We start from the raw sequence: 14,629 nt of genomic DNA, 5'->3' as shown, positions 1-14,629 counted from the left end.
TGTCATGTATTTTCTATTAACTTATTTCTTATTTAACATACTTGTACCTATACGAGATAAGCTTACCTAGGGTAGGTAATAAGTGGCTGGTCCCCGTTCATCGCGGTTGCCTGGCAACACACAATCACAGACAGACACTAAGGCCAAAGCGTTTGTTATTGTATTGTTTGCTCGAGTCACCGGGGCCATGCAGAATACACTACAGCAGAAAAAACGAAGATGAGCTCATAGCTCTCTAATAAATTGATTGAGGTAACGGCTAACGGCTAGAGCGATCCTAATGCCAGGGGCCCGATTCTCCTAAGTTAATAATGTCAAAATCGAATAGAAATCGAATCGCAATATGATCGCAATAGCAGTTTTAACCATATCGGGCATTCTGCTACTATATAATAAAAGACCAATCGTATTCGATTGACATTTGATTGGTGTGCGATTGGTCTGCTATTTTGGTAATTTTGGTCTAAACGGTAGTTTGCTGTAGGTACAATCATTTTGCAATCGTAAATCATTTGCCGACAAAATGAGTCATTATTGAACGACAGAAAAGGATAAAAACGTTTATTTCAAAGAAAAAATAGCGGAATGCCACATACGCTTCAATCGTAATCGAGTCGGGATCGGATCTCAGTCGAATCGAGTCGAACGTGAATCGTATGACGCTTAAGTAAAATTAGGAGAATCGGGCCCCAGATCGTTGGAGTCTTATACAATAACCCAATTCCTACTGGAGCCAACAGTAATCACTAAACAAAGATATTCCTCATCATTTTCCTTTTTTATTGTCCCGACCCAGGCCACAGGCACAGGCCTCTTCTTGGACAGAGAAGGAATGAGTTTTAATCACCACACACCGCGCCCACGCAAGATGAATCAGAATAAATACAGGGGCTCAATTCTGCAAATTTTACTTATACCTAAGTACAAAAAAACGACAAAAAAAAAAAAAAAAAGGACATCGCGTTCGGTATATACTTATTAAGCGACAGCTGATATTCAATCACGTCATAATGAGGGATTTTCTTTTTCTGTTCTCCTAGATTTTTCTCTTTTCCTATTTGATACCTAGATGGCGCTGATTTTGGTACGTTATTCGAAGGAATGGAGCGTCATATAATTTTGAGGTCGTATAATGAGTCGTATAACTAGTCATCAACAATTAAAATAATCTCCCCTATATATAAAAATGAATTGTTGTTCGTTAGTCTTACTAAAACTCGGGAATGGCTGGACCGATTTGGCTTTTTTTGGTTTTAAAATGTTTGTTGAGGTCCAGGGAAGGTTTAAACGATACGAAGTTCGCGGGATCAGCTAGTTGAAAATAAAAATGGAATAAAAGGACAAAAGAAGTCAGTCAGATTATTATCCGAATGTCCCGAAAGGTTTTCAAGACAATTTGTCCAGAAATAGACTCGGCGCAACGTTTTTTTTAACTTGGCAAGGGCCCATTCGCATAGTATGTATAACGCCATCTATCATTTTCTAGGGAACTATTTTTTTTAAGAAAACCTCTCATTGAATCGTAAAATCGAATTGCCATGGACTCTTCTAATTCTACCAAGAGTTTTATTGACTGAATGAACTATTCTAGAGGTATTATCCTTTTAAATCATTCCAAAATGAATTATATTGTTTGCAAATGATTTACAATTGCTATACATTTGTAGAACAGATAACCCCATAGACCAATTGCAGACCAATGGCAAACCAATGGAATGTCATTGGAAAACGATTGCTCTTATATGTATTAGTAGGAGAATGCTCGCTAAGGTGTAATTGCTATCGAGATTCAACTGATATTCAAGTGACAAATTAAATTAGAAGAATTGAGTTCCAGGTTTATAGAGATATTTTTCTTCATCTATAGGGACTCAACCAAAAGTAGATAGATACTTACATTACATGCCAATTATCAAAGTTACATTGGTTCTTCTTCGCCTTACCCGAAACTAAAGCCATGCACTGTTACCTGTGCGGCTGGTTCTCCACTAGGCGACCGTTACGACTTTGAGTACAAGGACAACAGCTAGGATATTCATAATAGTAGGTGATTTGATAACAATAGCTTACGATATTGTGATCAGGAACTACTAATTTCTTTTCTGAATTTAAAACATAGGCCAGCGATATTATGATTATTTAAATAAAACCCATATGATATGATCAACACTTTAATATAAACGCAATGAGTGTCGGGCCTGGCCGCGTACAATACGCCGCACTGACAGATCACGTCACAGTCTCACATTGTTACTGGAATTGTCTCAAGTAAGGTTCATCCACATTCGGAGAAACGATTCATTTCCGAAATTTATAATATAATGTAATGTAAGTGTATATTTTGAAAATACATAAAATATGTAAGAACTCCGAACATTTCTCCATTCGCAACATTGCGGAAATTCCGAAGATTTCCTTTCTGTATACAATTCCAGTAGTACCTTTATAATATAATTTATTATACTTACATAACACAGCAAGTTTACAAATCGTTTATGGTCAAGCTTCGACGGCACTGACCGAGTCGTGAGGAACAATATACATTAAACTACATTACTTTTAATGTCAGCACTATCTTCATTGACTTATTACATAGTTCAGGCACTGTTCCAGCGCATTCATATATTCAATTAAATGTAACAAACAATAGATATATTTACCAGCAAGGATATGTACCGATGTTCGTTGGCGTAATTTACAAATTGAATGGAACTGAATAATTCCGGTAGGTACTAACTGTAATAAGGTACAGCTCTCGGCCCACTCAACCCCCGACATTCGGCGTCCTGTGCGGGACTCGCGCCACTGTCGCGTTATTTCCACTCGTACGGCCGCGATTTAAGCTCATACTCATACATATTAACTGTTTTTCAATACATCATTACCTACTTATTATTGTATTATTCTAACTAATAAAATAATCAGTTATAATGTCGGTAAACACAACGCATAAAATGTTTTGCTGGGGACGAAGTTTTGTATTTGTATAAATAATCCAATACAAAACATGCAATATTATAGGTACACAACAAACAATTATTACACAATGCAATTCACGACAAACAATGGTAGATATTTAAGTATTTTAAAAAGTACTGGGGCTCGATTCTCCTAAGTTAATATTGTCAAAATTTAATAGAAATTGAATCGCAATTAAAATAGCAGTTTTAACTATATCGGGCATTCTGCTACTAATAAAAGACCAATCTTATTCCAATGGCATTCGATTGATTTGCGATTGGTCTGCCATTTGGTCTATACGGTAGCTTGCAACATGTCTACCATGTCGTAATCGTAAATAATTTGCAGACAATATGATTCATTTATTGAATCGTAGAAAATAATTAAAACATTTATATTATTTTAAAGAAAAAAAAAACGGGATACGATTGGTCTTTTATTAGTAGCAGAATGCTCGAAATGATTAAAACTGCTATTATAATGCGATTCAATTTTGACATTATCAACTTAGAGAATCGGGCCCCAGAGACACGCCGGCAGCAAATAAAGCATTTTGGACATCAAATGACAAAGTGTCAGCTAGCAGATCTGCACCTGTGCTCAACTACGTCACGCACTGGAGGACATGCTAGGCGCTGCTCTGTACAGGCATAAACCGGGACAGGGGAGGTATTCCAATTTGGCGGGTTTCATCAAAAACAATATTTAGTAAAGATTTGACAAAAACTATGGGTCAGGTGGTAATGCGATACGATGGCATGCGTGTCGCAGCGACTATAGTACGCGCCAAATAAACTTGCAATAAAGGTAATTCAACTGCCCTGCCGTCAGGGGCGCATCACCTGTCCGCCATTTTGTAACAATGTCCTTCCGTCATTCCGAATTTGGAATGCGCTTGTCTGCCCCATATTTGAACTAAAAACGACTGATCATAATTTTGACCAAAGGTTTGTAATCCTTTGCGACAAGGACGCCTCTTACCACGATACACTTGTATTGATCGTGTTAGCGACACTGCCCATACATTTTTTTCGTATCGTTTTGAAATATTGGGATACATTAGTAGAAGGAGGTGATGCTTATTTGGCGCGTACTATAGCGCCGTCGCGCGGCACCTCGACACACTTGTATAGTATGATTGACACGAGCAAAACAGCACAAGTTTCACGCTAGCCCGGGGACTCTACAAACTGTGACACAAGCACATCATCAACAGAAAACAAAAAATACACTAATAATAAAAAATGCGAAATTCAGCATTCAAAGTTATGTTCGTGGAATGTGATCATGAATGTTACGATCTTTCAATATGATTTAATTACATTCGCTGAATATTTTACACGAATATTGTCATTAATGAGTTATAAAAGATTCCGTTACTAATCGTTGCGTTGTATGACCATCATTATATTAGTGGTATTTATCTTTAGCGGGAGGTTTTCTTTTTTTAAGAATAAAAAAATAGTTCCCAAGAATATGGCAGATGGCGTTGTACCTACTACGTAACTGGGCTTTTGCCAAAACGCCAAGGTTTAATAAAAACATTGCGTTGAGCCCTCTATGTGGCTTGGTTCAAGAAAATCAGTACAAATTGTTTTCAAAATCTTTCTTCTTTTCTCCTTTTATTTAATTTTTAGTCCCTATTTTCAAATTTTCTAATTGTTGATAACAATGACGTTTCGTTATACGATCTGAAAATTCTATGACATTCATAAGTTAAAACGCCCCATTCCTTGTAGTAACGTACCAAGATCAGATTTACAATAGAACTTGTTAAAATATAACTTGCTTTTCACTAAAGTTAAAACTTTTACACTAAAACTATGTAAAAGAGATTGTTCTTATAGGAGAAATGATGGCCATAACGAGCTTGGCAGTTCTGCTTATTTAAGAAAATGAAAGGTCGTGTCGAAATGCGACAATCCACATATTGAGATCATATGACCGTGCTACAGCTATGGAGACCTCGGTGCGGAAGTGTGGACACAAAGCGTACTTTTCTGAATGAGAGGCAGCAGGCGCGTCGCCCGCCCGCCACGCTGCATATTACATAGGTATACGAGAAACAACAATTGAATGTTTGGTCAAAATGATGATTTTGATGCAAGAAGCCACAAATCGTGACAGTGCGCCTTTAAGCTAAGCGTCCACTTGTCGGTATCGTACGCAACGGACGTATCGCACGCAACGGATCGTAGTATTATTTATATAGAATGCGATGCGTACGATGCGGACAGGTGGACGCACTTGTTTGAGTTTCTATATAAATAATACTACGATCCGTTGCGTGCGATACGTCCGTTGCGTACGATACCGACAAGTGGACGCTTAGCTTTAGTGATCATGAGTGTGAGATTATGTACCTACTTGCACAGAATAATTAGTGAAGGCACTCGTGTCGAACATTGCGACACGGCGAACGTCCGGCGCCGTCAGAGCGGGCGGCGGTGCGCCAGCTGGCAGTTCTCCACGTACAGGTCCTTCACCAGCAGGTCCGCCGCCGCCAGCCGCGCCGTCAGCCGCCGCGCCGCCGCCTCCGCCCGCGCCGTGCGCGCGCGCAGCTCCCGCACCTCGCGCGCCGCGCGGCCCGCGCCCGCCTCGCGCTCCGCCTCCGCGCGCGGCCCGCGCTCCGCCTCGAGGCGCTGCAGGCGCGCGGCCAGGCGCGAGCACTCGGCGCGCGCGGCGCTCAGCTCGGCCTCCTTGTCCGAGCGGTAGCGCTGGAACTCGTCCTCCAGGTCGGTGACCTGCGCCTCGAGGCTGAGGCGCTCGTCGATGGTGGGCAGGGGAGGCGCGGGCGCGAACTGGCGCTCGTACTCGCCGATCTTGGCGACGAGGTCGGCGAGGCGCTCGTCGCCCAGGCGCTGCTCCTCGGCCCAGGCGTCGCGCTCCTCGTCCAGTTTGCTACTCCAGTAGTCCTCGCACTTGTCGTACTCCGCCTTCATCTGCTCGAGGCTGCCCTCGAGATCCCTGTAAACACGTCGATGTTGAAATGTTTAGCACGAGCAGTGTTGGCGGCTCGTTAAGCTGCTGTGCTCACTTGATGAGGCCGGCTAGCTTCTGTTTCTCGTCACGATGGCGGCGCTCGGCGTCTGCCAGCAGGTCGTGGTCGGGCGCGTCGGTCTGCGCGGCGGCGTGGGCGCGGGGCGAGGGGAGGCGGCGGACGGCGGCCGCCACGTCGCCGCACTGCGGACACTCCGCCGGGCTGGGGATGTCGCGAACGATTTCACAGATCTCTCGAAGTATTGCAACCGCATCCACGTGGCCAGAAATCTTTTGGTCTAAACTCACTGGAGATGAATCACAATCCTGGAATCAAGATTGTACAAACATCATGTGGTTTGAGCACTAAAAGTGCGAGTCACAATCTGTTCAAAAGAGCAAAAAAAAGTTTTTTGTATGAGAGCCCCAAAACTATTCCTTTTTCTACTTGTCAGTATTTGTTGTTACAGCAGCAACAATAATACATTCTTTATATTTTTCAGCTAAAGGTATAAGGGTATACTACTTTAAAAAAAGAAAAGGGTTCATGAGATTCAGAATGGTGACAGCCAGACAGCAGATTCTTATTAATGGAATAGTCCCATTTTCCCCGAAAACCTAAAGGCCCCAGTACACGTTGGCCTGTGTTGGGCCAAGCTGTGCAATGCACAAATGTAGGCCACGATCAAATGGTGTTTACACATTGGCGCATGGCTCATTCCTGCCTGGCAAACCACTTGCGATGGACGTCGAAGTAATTAAGGCTTCGGCTATTTATTTGTACACTACTATATATATTTATATTATACTACACTACTATACCTATATATTTATATTATACTACACTACTATATTTTAATAATTCTAAAATTTATATAATTCACACATACTTAAAACTAAGGTAACAGAGTGGCTTTTCCAGAAGGACTATTCTTTTACGGAGTCTTTACTCACGTATATCAAGTAAAACTAAAAACAACAATTAAGCAAACGCGCGCCTACACACACACACACTCACCCTCACACACACACACACACACCCTCACACACACAATACCTCTCAAAAAGTTAAATTCACTCCTTCACTCCTTCCTCTATTACACGAATTCAAACTTCAAACTTCAAATATTTATTGCAATCATGAGTGTTATAAATAGGTAAAATAAAACTGTATCATTGATAGGTGTAAAGTCAGATCGACATACGCACTTCCCTTGCCCAATTTTTTTGTTGTAGTGTAGAATCTTTTTTAAGTTTAAGTTTATCCCGTAGCCGAACACTGTCTCTTAAGATACAGGTTACCCTAGTTTAAGAGGCAGGGTTAATATACTTTGAACCCCGCCGCGCCCTGGTGGCAGTGGTCGGGGATGACCTCTCGCTCCCCAGTGTGATTGGTGCCATGCTGGGAGGTGAAGAGGCATGGGACGCGGTGGCCTCCTTCTGTGAGGACGTCATGTCACAGAAGGAGGCGGCGGAGCGCTTGCGGGAGAACGACCCTCTCGCAGCGCCGCTCCGCAGACGAAGAAGGAGTGGAAGACGGCGAACACAACGTCCGTCCCCATCCGCCCCGGGGGGTGATCAGCGGGCGACAGGCGCGGGGGGGCCACCGCCTGCATTACAAGGATCGCCCCTTGCGCTCCGGCCATAATAGGGACCTCTCCCCACTGGGGGGAGGCATGAGGGGCCTGCCGTGAGGCGGGAAATCGCCGTGGGGGACTGGATGCCATAGATTCCCAGACCCCCTCCACTCAGGCGAGGTCGGAGTGCCGCTGGGCCTTTTTAGTGGGTATACCGGGAACGTCGTTACCGGGGAGTCCCACATACCCCTCTCCCGTCCCCCGACGGGAAGGGCATGCGTAATAGCATTTTTTCCCAGCGACAACAAAAAAAAAAAAAAAAAAAAGGTTAATATACTTTGTACAGATTTTACAAAATACAAAAATAATATTGTAACGAACACTGCATATTCTTTTTATTTTTATTTTTTTTGTGCCTACCTATCTGTAATTTTTCGCTAATAAATAAATATTTATTTATTTTTATTTATTTTTTATTTACTACTATATTTATTTTTACACGCAACACAAAAGTGTATTTTATCCTCAGCGGTCGGTGACGAACTAAACATTGGCCGAATGTGTAAACACCACACGCCAAGCTGGGCCAAGATTAATTTGATGTGTGCCCAAAAAACCGACAACTCGCCCAATGCGCGCCAACCTTGACAAATGTCCGCCAACCTGCACCAATACCCCGTGTACACATTGGTGATGGCGTGTATTGGCCGCACTTGGGCCAACGTGTACTGGGGCCTTAATAAGAGCAAATGAAGAATAGGGTGCAAGTGCAGCTAGCACGAATTTTTCTGCAAAAATCTACCTATTCACTCAGGACAGAAACTATCTACATGATCTTTGCATGTTATTATAGTATGTATCAATACATACAAATTGTTATCTTACTTATATTATAAATGTGAAAGTTTGTGAGAATGTACACATGTGTTGAAAGTTTGTGGATGTATGTTTGTTATTCAATCACGCAAAAACGGCTGGACCGATTTGATTGAAATTTGGTATGTAGATAGGTGATACCCTGGATTAACACATAGGCTACTGTTTATCAACACACCACGCGGGCGAAGCCGCTGGCAGAAGCTAGTACCTATTATTTTTAAAAGAGTAACCATGGAGTTTCTTGCCCATTCTTCTCCATAGGAAGCTACTTTTGGAATGGGCAACTATATAGAATCAAACCTATTTATAATTTTTGACATTCATAAGTGCTTGTAAAGGCCTAAATGAAATAAACGATTTGACTTTGACTTTATCTGATACTTACTAATTGTATAATGGGACCAAAACATATTAAAACATTGTGTTTATCAATTTCAATTAGTGGTCCATATAGGTTCTGGACCCAAACCGGAGGAGGTCATTAACCCCCCTGCATCCATGCTTGGTTACATACGTGTACGACATAATGCACATATAGTTAATAAGCATAAGACAAGGATTATGTTAAAGATGTCATGCATGGTCATGGCTACCGCGTCATAGCTCAGCATAGCACAAACAAAAATCAGCAAATCCCGGTAAACAGCGAAGTCAGTGATACACTATAGAGACTTAATAATCAAACTAAGTCAGAAGAAAGAGAATTCAAATGGAACATTTTCTATATCCAAGTCTCATGTCTCCTGAACACGAGAGTAAAACAGATCACTGGCCCAGGAAGGAGGTGGTGTCACTTAGTTACATATATATTGTCTTATTATTTATGTGGTATATTGTGCTCACCTCAGAGTTTTCATGAGTGAGCAAAGAGTGCAGCTCGCTAGACAGGTCCCCCCGCGCGGACGCCGCCCCCCCCCTCGTCGGGCGCCGCCCCCCGCGCGTGCGTCTCCAGCGCCGCGCACAGCTCGTCGTTGCGGTCGCGCAGCTGCTGGCACTCCCGCTGCAGGCGCCGCAGCTCGGCCGCGTGCGCCGCGGGGGCGCCGCTGTCATGTGCCGCGGCCGCCCGCGCCTGCGCCTCGCGCAGCTCGCCGGCGAGGCGCGCGGCCTCGCGAGCCGCGTCCGCGCAGCGCTCCTCCGCGGCCGCAGCGCGGGCCTCTGCCTCGTCGGCGCGGTCTCGGAGTCCACTTATTTCACCGCGCAGGCGCCCCTCTAGGTCGATGCGGCGTACGACCTCGGCCTCCAGGCGCGCCAGGGCTGCGGCGGCGCGTTCCCGCTCGGTTGTGATCTCGGCAGCGGTCTGGCGGGTCGTCTCCGCATGCCGCGCCTCTGCACGTTTGAGGCTCGCTTTCAATTCGGCTTCGATACGAGCGTGACTTTCGTCGACTTCTTGCGCTAGAATCCTGGCGTGTCTGTTAGCTTCGGCGACGTCGCCGCGGAGCTTGTCGCGCTCAGCGGTGGCCAGGTCGGCGCGGCGGCGGGCTCGCTCCAGGCGCAGGCGGCACAGCGCCAGGGCGGCGCGCAGCAGCAGCGCGGCGGCGTCGTGCGGCGGCTCGGGCAGGGCGCGCAGCTCGGCGTCCAGCGCGCGCTCGAGGTCGGGCGGGCGCAGCGCGGCGGCGGGGAAGCCGAGCTCGGCCAGCAGGCGGCGCGGCTGCTGCACGCCGGCGCGCTCCCACGCCTCCAGCACCAGCTCGCTGGCCAGCCCACCGGCTGCCTCGTCGTCGACTGTGTCGCCTTCGCTATCACCGATAGCCGGGGTACCTCGTACTTCACGCGTAGCCTCTTCCATAGTAGTAGTAAGTGACGAGTTTAAGCGATCGAAGAACTCGCCCACTGTAGTGTCTGTGGTTCCAGCATCATCGAATATGCGCTCTACAAGCCGCCGGTCGATACCATCCATGTTTAGGCCGCGACACAAGGCGAGCGCTTCATCTCGGTCTATACGCCGGTCGTGTTCGAATGTCTCGTTGACGTCCTCGAGAGCGACTGTGTCGTCACGACTCTCCATTGCAGAGGCACTTCGCCTGCATCTCATTCGCTGTTTGGCTCTTTTATCATCGGTGTCGAGGCGAGACGCAGAAGAGGAGCGCGGACTCGGTACCTCATCTAACGCGGGTCCTGAACGCGAAGGCCTCGATCGACGTCCATACTTTTTGGACCCGAATACAAATTTAGGGGCCACTTCGCGGCCAGAAGAATCCTCGTCACTGTGATGCGGCGGCAGGTCGGGCTGTGGCGGGTCGACAGGCGGCTGCGGCGCTGGCGGTGCAGGCACGGCGCGCGAGGTGTCTTCCCCTGTACCACCCAGCACGGCAAGCAAGCCGTTCCGAAACTGGGCGAAGGTGACGCGATCTGATCGCCGTTCGAAGAGTGTATTGACAAGGGCAGCACCACGATCTTCGAGCTGTAATGCGTCACAAAGTTTGTGAACTGCTGATCTATCTAAGGCTTCTTCGTTATCTACGTCGAACTTTTTGAAAACAGTATATAATTGTTTTTCATAACGATTCATGGACGCTTCGTCCATATTAAATATTTACAGGCTAGGTTTGAGGACAGTGCCAACAATGACACGTCCAACCAGACTCTTAAATAAAATTTTGGTAATTTAACTGCATTTCAAGTAAACTATTTGTATTAGAATCAATCAACAAAATTGGTCAGGTCACGAACAATCATGAATCGTCAATCGTGAGTCCCTTGTCATTGTCATCATTCATTGTCACCGCAATGTCAATGTCAATTAATGGTAAAAATTGTCTTTTTGTTCATGAAGTCAGTTAGTTCTAACAGAGAAAACTGAAATTAGAAATTCAATTTTGATTTGGAAGTCTGCAATATTACTATTATAATATAAAATATAGTTGCTTTTAGGATGGTTTGCACTATTTAACTTTTACGGTAACCAAACCATAGAAACTTTGAAGGTCTTGTGTCTATGGTTAGCTTAGCACAGCAGCACACAGCAAGCCAGAGCATCTGTCCTGTCTGTCATCTGTCATTTCATTTACAACTGACGTAAGGTTTCTTGTTTTGTTTGTTCTTCGTCATGAAAGTCAGAATTGTTTAAGTTTAGTTTATGAGATATGAGGTTTGATTGTTGTCAAAGAGTGGAATTTGATTAATCTTATTTACTTTTATAACAAACCAATGTTTCAGAAGTGTATATAGTCCCACCAAAAATAAATTGTATCTTTACTCGACCGCTCATATCGACGCTAACTATACAGGTAGGTAATGCAGAATGCACTATCGGATAGGATGCGAATTTTTTAGTTTCCTTTTGTTCTCTCTATGTATCAGTATTTTCCTGTATTTCAACAGCAAACTCTCGAGCTATAATTTATTTAAAGATTACTGGGTCAGTGGGTACTCTTAGTACTGCTGTATGTTATACAAATATTATACGATTTTGTTACATGGTAGGTTTGTACGTTTTCAGATACCTACTTGTACAATGGCGAATAACGCCTTAAAGACAGAAAGAAAATATAAAAGACCACCAGCTGACAAAATTATATTGATAAATAAATATGGTTGGAACAAAGAGCCTACTTCAAAGTGCAGTGAGAGGGCGTTGGCAGTGGCAAGTTGTTTGGTGATTGTGTTATGCTCTGCCGCAGCATGTGTTGCTGTTTACCATTCCTGGCACAGAGAAGACAATGCGCTTCAGGACTTGCAAGTTATAAAGGACATTGTTGTTGAACACTTGCTAAGGTATAATGTATCCCGAGTGGCACCATCTAAAGTAATATCCTGTTACTACAACTTCCCCAGTGAGAGTGGCACCGGTCAGCTGATGCCGGCTGATATTCATCCCTACCTATGTACTCATATCAACATTGCTTTTGCTCGAGTGGTTAATAATGAGATCTCATTAGAAAAGTATCAGTATAATACATTACTTGATATTGTGAAACTCAAGCATGACAATCCTGGCCTTAAAATTCTCTTGTCAGTGGGAGGTGCCAAAAATGATAATGGCTTTCCAGATATGGTGTCAAACCATCAATCTAGAAAAACTTTTATTAAGTCCATTAAGTATTTGCTGAGAAATTATAGCTTAGATGGGATCGACCTTGACTGGGAATTTCCAGCATTACATAGTTCACAAGTGGGTGGTCGTGAAAGGCAACATTTCTCACAACTACTTCGAGAGATCCGTATGGAATATATTAGAGAAAAAAAGAACTATGTTCTAACTGTAGCTGCTGCTGCTTCACAGACTATAGTTGATGTTTCCTATGATGTCGACCAGTTGAATCAATATGTTGATTTTGTAAATATCATGACATATGATTTTCATTACTTTACCAAGTTTACTCCTTTCACTGGTTTCAACTCTCCACTGTATCGGCGAAGCACTGAACAGCTGTACTTGGCTACACTGAACATTAACTACACAGTTCAAATGTACCGTGACAAAGGGCTTGATCGCACTAAAATTGTGGTTGGCATTCCTACTTACGGCCATACATTCTCCTTAGTCAATGCTAACAATCATCAAGTGAGTAGTCCAGCATCTGGGTTTGGATCTCTCGGCTCTTCAGGATTTATCAACTATCCTGATGTGTGTACATTTGTGTCAAATGCTAGCAATGTCACCATTGTGCAAGATAATGAAGCCAAAGTTCCATATTTATATAGGGAACAGGAATGGGTGTCTTATGAAGGCCCTCAAAGTGTTATGGAGAAAGCTAAATTTATCATAGAAAACGATTTAGGGGGAGCAATGATATATTCCCTGAACGCCGACGACTTCGAGGGTGTCTGTCACGGTGAGATGGCAAGCCCGAGCGCCAGCGGCTTCCCACTCTCTTTAACCGTCAGCAATACATTAAAAAATTCTGTTAGTGCCTCTATTGGAGATGGACCATATTAGTCATAATGTGAATGTTATAGTTAGATAATTCAAAACAAGATGATTTAAACATTCGTTCTAATAAGCATTTACTTTAGAAAGTTACCTGTTTTTTCCGTGTCACGTAAGTTATTTTATACATGGTGCAGGTTTTCATAATTAGTGTGAAGGAGAGTAGGCGACACTATCGACTAGCGAGCCGGCGGCGGCGCGCGGGCGCCCACGCGAGCGAGCGAGGCCGCTGGGCGCTCGGCGTCGGCGTCGGCGTCGGCTCGGACCGCTCGCACCGCTCGCGCCGCTCGGCCGGCGGCGCGCCAAGCACTGCTGCGCGCCCGCACAGAACCGCATACATTATACTTCTAATTAACTTTTACAGTTTAAAAAAATGGACTGTTGCCTTACCTTACTGTTTGATTAACAACAAGCTTTCCACTCCACTGACTGCGCTTACGACTCTCCGGTACGCTTGCGTGTCACGCAGGCCTGTACGACTCACTATTCTAGTAAGAACTTACATACCTACTTACCCACCGAAATATCCAAACAAAATATTAACTGTGCAATATGTAGGTAGACCTCACAGGAATCGGGTGCCCATGTAGATACATAATTATTTTAAATCAATTATCTAAATAAAATAACATATCCTACGTATAAGTACCTACCTAATTAATCTGTACTTCTGTACTAATATTATAAAGAGGAAAACTTTGTTTGTTTGGCTGTAATGGATAAACTCAAAAACTACTGGACCGATTTAAAATATTCTTTCACCATTAGAAAGCTATATTATCTGCGAGTAACATAGGCTATATTTTATCCTGGTGCGGGCAGTAGCTCCCACGGGACGCGGGTGAAACCGCGGGAAAACGGCTAGTTATTAGTATTGTTATTGCTAAGGATTTCTATGTCATATTTATGAAAAGGCTGTTTACCTACTGTGATACAGACAATAAGACTTCGAGAGACCCAAATATAGCAATAACGTACATTGTATCTACTTATTATGTAAGTGCTAAAATAAAAATTGTGTCATCATTATGAATGTACATATTATATGATATTAATATATGGTGTAAAAATAAAGATAAACAGCACTAAACTAATAAAAATGTTTTAATAAGCGAGCAACGTCCCGCCAGATTGACACAGCAGGGGCCCGATTCTCCTAATTTTACTTAAGCGACCTTCGATTGACGTTCGACTCGATTCGACTGAGATCCAATCCCGACTCGATTACTATTGAAGCGTATGTGGCATTCCGCTATTTTTTCTTTGAAATAAACGTTTTTATTCTTTTCTGTCATTCAATAATGAATCATTTTGTCTGCAAATGTTTTACGATTGCAAAATGATTGCACGGCAAACTACCGTA

General features: G+C 43.8%; 2 protein-coding genes and 1 long non-coding RNA gene across 4 annotated transcripts; 2 read left to right on the top strand and 1 right to left on the bottom strand.

Annotated features, from left to right (window-relative positions):
• Window positions 1-5,246: 5,246 nt before the first annotated feature.
• Window positions 5,247-11,109, bottom strand: LOC124629544 (blastoderm-specific protein 25D). Its single transcript, XM_047162972.1, is given in 4 exon segments — window positions 5,247-5,928; window positions 5,999-6,267; window positions 9,240-9,332; window positions 9,334-11,109. Coding segments are annotated over 4 exon segments (2,484 nt in total). The 5' UTR covers window positions 10,921-11,109; the 3' UTR covers window positions 5,247-5,393.
• Window positions 7,145-7,980, top strand: LOC124629555. Its single transcript, XR_006984308.1, has 2 exons — window positions 7,145-7,260; window positions 7,845-7,980. It is a non-coding gene; the product is annotated as an uncharacterized LOC124629555 (long non-coding RNA).
• A 289-nt stretch (window positions 11,110-11,398) lies between the features above and the next one.
• Window positions 11,399-14,360, top strand: LOC124629549 (chitinase-3-like protein 2). Of its 2 annotated transcripts, none has more exons than XM_047162981.1 (2): window positions 11,399-11,618; window positions 11,832-14,360. In XM_047162981.1, the coding sequence occupies exon 2, from the start codon at window positions 11,851-11,853 to the stop codon at window positions 13,273-13,275; it is 1,425 nt and encodes a 474-aa protein (XP_047018937.1). In that variant the 5' UTR covers window positions 11,399-11,618; window positions 11,832-11,850; the 3' UTR covers window positions 13,276-14,360. The 2 variants fall into 2 exon arrangements, with proteins under 2 accessions (XP_047018937.1, XP_047018938.1); XM_047162982.1 differs by having other exon boundaries at window positions 11,400-11,623; window positions 11,836-14,360.
• The last annotated feature ends 269 nt before the right edge of the window (window positions 14,361-14,629 follow it).

The sequence above is a fragment of the Helicoverpa zea genome, chromosome 4 (genome assembly GCF_022581195.2).
Source record: "Helicoverpa zea isolate HzStark_Cry1AcR chromosome 4, ilHelZeax1.1, whole genome shotgun sequence".
In the NCBI taxonomy this organism is placed as follows: Eukaryota; Metazoa; Arthropoda; class Insecta; order Lepidoptera; family Noctuidae; genus Helicoverpa; species Helicoverpa zea.
Note: the sequence above shows the minus strand (reverse complement) of the source record. Positions and strands in the feature narration are given on the sequence as shown.

Excerpts from the sequence above, each read along its gene's own strand:
- LOC124629549 (XM_047162981.1), top strand. The coding sequence starts at position 11,851 with ATGGCGAATAACGCCTTAAAGACAGAAAGAAAATATAAAAGACCACCA.